The following is a 5,000-nucleotide window of genomic DNA, read 5'->3' on the forward strand; positions in this document are numbered from 1 at the left end:
TCACTCAGCATTGTGAAATCTAGGGGCTGTACAGTCAGAGAGTCAGCTGCATACAAATTTATGGGCAGAGTTCCTGGATTGTCCTTTGTTGTTTCGCACTGTTTTCTGGGGGACACTTTGACCATTCATTGCTCTCCAGTTCCTCATTTCACTCACCTGCTTTTCAGATAGTTTGTGCACCTTTGGAGGGCATGACTTGGGTAAATCATTGTAATATGTGGTGGTGAAAACGTGTAGGTAATAGGACTTGGGAGCTGTGAAGTACGCAAATGGTGTAAAACATTACCTCTTCAACCGTTCTTTGATTGCCCTGCTGTAGGAGCATGTCAGTGGCACCTCACGGACATCTGCTGTTTTAACTTCAAAGAAAAGGAAAGGAAAGGAACTTTATTTAAGTGTCTAGTCGTTCTAGCGTTGGAGCGCTAATTGGGGACACTGTAAACTGAAATTAACAATGAAAGTAAAACAAGTCAAATGTTGGTTTTTGAGGAGAGGGGAAACCGGAGTACCCAGAGAAAACCTCTCGGTGCAGAGTAGAGAACCAACAAACTCAAGCCACATATGACGCCAAGTCCGGGAATCGAACCCGGGCCACATTGGTGGAAGGCGAGTGCTCTCACCACTGCGCCATCCCTGCACCCCTTCACTTCAAACACCTTCACTGAAATGAACAAGGATCAACTGGACCATAAGAACAACTTTTTTAAGATTTTTACCCTAGTGAAACTGCAGGATAAATGTTATAACAAGTAAGTAAGGCCAGGTTGACACCTAAAAGCTAAATAAATAGACTGAGTTATGTCAGTTAATTTTTTGTTTTCAGAATTGCTTGCAATCAACTAATTTAACTTTTTTTCAATTTTGTCACCATTGAGTGGGACAGGCTGTTTATGTTAACACATGCATGGATTGGTCATGCATGCAAAATGGAACACTGATGAGAAAGTTGCTTACCAACAAGTTCTCTTTGGAAGTCCAAGTATCTTTGAAAAGCAATTATCCCACTGTTCTTGACTGTCGATAGAAAAGATCCTGCCTTTAGGCCACTCGGGCAATATTGGTGTACAGTCTTTCGCTGAAGCCTGAAGCTTGAACTTTGTAATGTTCAAAGCGGTCCATTTGTCCTTGAATCAGTAACCTTTCTCCGTTGGCTTTTCCTGCCCATTGTGGTATATTGTTCCCGTAACTGGTACAATTGTGATAGTTTCTCGAACTGTGTCAGTTTCCGCCATCTTGAATTAGGTATATACTTTATGCCACATGGTGGAAACAAACATTCCCAAGATTCCTTGCACAGCTCGTAACAATAATCATAATCTCGCCTGACACTCAAGAACGTAAGCGATTTTATATTTTAGGGGCTCGCAAAGTTAAAAATAAAATATTATTGAAAGTAGATCGGTGTTCCTTTGTTCCCAACAATCTACTCAAGAGTTCCCTTGTTCCCTGAAAATAATTCGAAAATATCACCTGTTCCCTACAAATAAATGTTCCAGTTCCCTTGTTCCCTAAAACTCCTGGGAGGGGCTCCTCCCTTTTCTGTTCTCTTCCCAGCACCACGAGTTCTATAAACAGCCAATCACGTTTCGGCATTTGATTTGTCGGAAAAAAACTGGTACCAACAGAAACGAAACAGATGAGAATCTGTCCGCCTTCAAGACAGGAAGTCGTAACTTGGTGTTCGTAAAAACGGCAGAATTTATCCTAGAAAACCCATCGTAATTACAATTATTGGAATTTTACGACGTGAAAGGTAGTTGGGTTTCGTTTGGGACATACATCGGCCATTTTTCATGTACTGTCGCGTCGCAATTGTTTGACCAATTTTGCCTCTCAGTTTCGTGTCGTCATTTTCCACTTCCTGTTTTTGGAAGTGCATGTTCAAAAATCTTCTTTCTTTTCACAACTTCTCCAATGATTGCCGGTAGTTTTTGTTTCTAACAACGTTTTACTGTTAAGTATGACAACTTTGTTGAATTCTGGAAACAGCCTTCTGGAGAAAATGGAGGTAAGAACAGGAAGCTTATTAACTTCGGGATGGCCGCTTGCGTATACGCGTTTCTTGCAATGATATTTGCATATGTTAACTGAAATTGTCCACTGTACTGTATTTTTGAGTCTGAATCTTAGATGTTTTTTTAAATTCTGATTAATTTTCTGTGTTTTTCAGATATTCAACTGTCTGACCACATTCCAGTTTACTCAATTAACATCACTCAAGCAATGGAGTTGGCTTCACGCAAATCAGCCATTTGTTCCGCAAGCCACTCCTGCCCCGGGCTTTGAGCGATTACTGTTGCTTCCTCAGATTACAGAGCAAGGTAAGTCAACAAAGAGTGGTAAAGCTCAAGAAAATCTCGGCAGCTGAAAGCGCACGCCACGTCGTTTGCATGTTGAAAGCGGAAAAATTCCTATCTGGCGTTTCCGTTGACGTCATCAGTTGCGATAATTAATCGTGCATTAATTAAAGGAGGTGGCTCATTGCTATGGACTCCTTCAAATAATCATTTCTTGAGTCCCTTTAACTCTACAGTTATCCTTTTTCACCAAGTGTGTTCAATTTAAAATTTCTGTCTGGTTCAACTCACTACCATATTTGGTAACTCACATGACCAAACCAGAAAATGCCTAAAAACTTGGTGAGTTAACTATGTTTTTCACAATTTTTTGCAAATTTTCCACGCAACTTTGTCAAAACATTTAAAATCTGTCGCATGGATTTTGTAAAAAAAAAATATTTCTTAAAAAAATTATGACTTCATAGATGTAAGGCCCTCCTTTGATACACTTTTCAAAATATCGGTTCCATTTTTTTGTCCAAATAGAAATTCCATTCTACAGTTTATGAAAAATGGTGGGATGGTTCCCATCCTGTGAAAAAACCGCCACTTTCTTCCGTTTCCTGGGAGTTTTTCACATGTTTTTCAATTGAAATGCATGGGAGAGGACTTGGACAACTTGCACATGCACCTTCTGATTGAGGTGATATCAGATTTCCATTGAAAAAGTTACTTCAAAGAACCATCCATGCAACCTTTTTGTGGGGCTTTTGACTAAAGTGCTTCATGAGCAACCATTGTCTTTCTGTAGTCAAGTGCCACCTCCCTTAACTCATTGACTCCCAGGGGTTCCCCATTGACGAGGAAAATCGTCTGGCGTTAGACAGAGTAAAATACTAAGTCTGGCCGGTTTGGATGTCAAAGGGTTAAGAGGTAAGCTAGGTCCTGATGTCCTTAGTTATGCAGTCAAAGCTGTATATAACATTTGGCCCGGTATTAAGGTTACCGTATACCTTCAGATTGGTAATTTTCTTTAAATTTGAATTTTTCAGTTAAAGAAATGATCGAAATGGGATATCTAACATAAAAAAGAAATTATTAAAAGAGATTAAATATTATCGGAGAAGTGGCGGTTTTACGTTTTGGCCAGAAGTAAAACTTACCCGTTAGATTGACAGTCTTAGCGCTGTTTTCTCAAATCAATTTTTTCACTTAAAGCTGACACTTAATTAAAGACCTAAAGCTCAAAGGGAATTTGTCTGATTGGCCCCAAATTTTGACAGTGACTAGATTAACATATAAACAAGAAAAGCGTGTCACATTTTTTTAATACCAATTCAAAAACGTTCTATAACTTTTCACTGTAACTGAGTATAGCAAAACACAGACGCGTTTTTTAGGCGCTTTGGGTCGGGAAACAGAGGAACAAAATAAAATAGCGAAAAGCAAAATTTGCTTTGACTTGTAGCATTGAAAAGGTGATTCGGACACTCGCATTTAGAGATCATGAAAAACTCAACAGTTCATTTAATTTCAAAATTCTTGATATGGTTTGATAGCCAGCTCTATAAGCTTTAATCTGATATAGGGGTTTAGGTACCTTCAGTTTAAACCGGATGCGCTCCCTCGCTCAGACACAAAACACCCCTGAAAGTATACGGTAACCTTACGGTAACCTTGAGTGACCACCCTCTATTAAGCAGCCAGTTTCCAAAGTCCTGATTTTTCGCCCATACAAACGCTGTACCTGTTACCTGTTTTGCAATGTAGGCGGCCACCTCTATTAAGCAGCCACAGCCACCCTTTAACAATCCTATGTTTATCTTTCTTTCTTATTTTTACCTGTATTAAAGCGGCCTCCCTTAAACGGAAACTGAGCCACGTGTCATTTTATGCAGTGTTTTATTGTGTTTAAAATGCAACAATTATCATGTATAAAGAAATAACATACTGTGAGCTGTTAATCAGCCGCTTGGGGTCCTTAACGCTTTTCAGATGTCCACAATGTGCTGAAGTACAGTACAAAATCATGATCACAAAAAAATGTTCGTTTTGAGTATTCTTCCCTCTTTACAGGGGCACCCAACGTCAATTTTCGGAAAATATCTGTTCGGAAGACGATTTGAGATGTAGAATTTTTGGAACATTTGTTTTAAAATTCCTTGCTTGCCTGCCTGGCCTAGGATTTTCGAACATCTAAAACATGGTATAATTGCCCATTTTAAACAGATTTTTACCCTAAAAAGGTCACCTAGAATTTTCAGGGGCCTTTTTTCTGGCTGAAATTTTCGAAAAGGTAAGTTTTGATCCGTATAATTTTGGGATCACTAGACTTTCAGCGGATTTCGAGAAGGCTTTTGATAGCATTGACAGAGGTATTTTATGGGGAATAATGGGAGAGTATGGTATTCCATCAAAATTGATTACAGTGGTAAAGGCATTGTATGAACGGAGCAAATTTGCTATTGTAGACGGTTCTGGTAGTTACGACTGGTTTGATGTAAGGATATGGGTGAAACAGGGTTGTTGCATGTCTGGATTTCTCTTTCTTCTAGTGATTGATTGGGTTATGATTTAAGGTCTATTGAGGGAAGGCGAACTGGGATAAGATGGCAGTTCATGAACAAGTTAGAGGATTTAGACTTTGCAAACAAAGGTTGAAAATCTTAACATAAATGGCAAGAAGACCGGGCTGAAGATTAACTTGGGTAAAACAGTGGT

At 39.2% G+C, this 5,000-nt stretch overlaps 2 protein-coding genes across 3 annotated transcripts in view; one reads left to right on the forward strand and one right to left on the reverse strand.

Annotated features, from left to right (window-relative positions):
* Positions 1-1,236, reverse strand: part of LOC137994779 (uncharacterized) — a 5,077-nt gene extending 3,841 nt beyond the window's left edge. For both annotated transcript variants that reach the window (XR_011122185.1, XM_068840378.1), the window contains exons 1-2: positions 955-1,236; positions 1-359 (exon numbers count right to left, since the gene is read on the reverse strand). The exon at positions 1-359 is cut by the window's left edge and continues 471 nt beyond it. The gene's annotated coding sequence lies outside the window, so the exon portion shown is untranslated. The remainder of the gene's footprint in view (positions 360-954) is intronic.
* A 387-nt stretch (positions 1,237-1,623) lies between these two features.
* The window catches only part of LOC137997358 (ETS translocation variant 1-like), a 21,354-nt gene continuing 17,977 nt past the window's right edge, over positions 1,624-5,000 (forward strand). Inside the window, exons 1-2 of the mRNA XM_068843303.1 lie at positions 1,624-2,008; positions 2,171-2,321. Of these exons, the coding sequence (XP_068699404.1) occupies positions 1,961-2,008; positions 2,171-2,321 (199 nt within the window). The 5' untranslated portion in view covers positions 1,624-1,960. The remainder of the gene's footprint in view (positions 2,009-2,170; positions 2,322-5,000) is intronic.

The sequence above is a fragment of the Montipora foliosa genome, chromosome 3 (genome assembly GCF_036669935.1).
Source record: "Montipora foliosa isolate CH-2021 chromosome 3, ASM3666993v2, whole genome shotgun sequence".
Lineage (NCBI taxonomy): Eukaryota > Metazoa > Cnidaria > Anthozoa > Scleractinia > Acroporidae > Montipora > Montipora foliosa.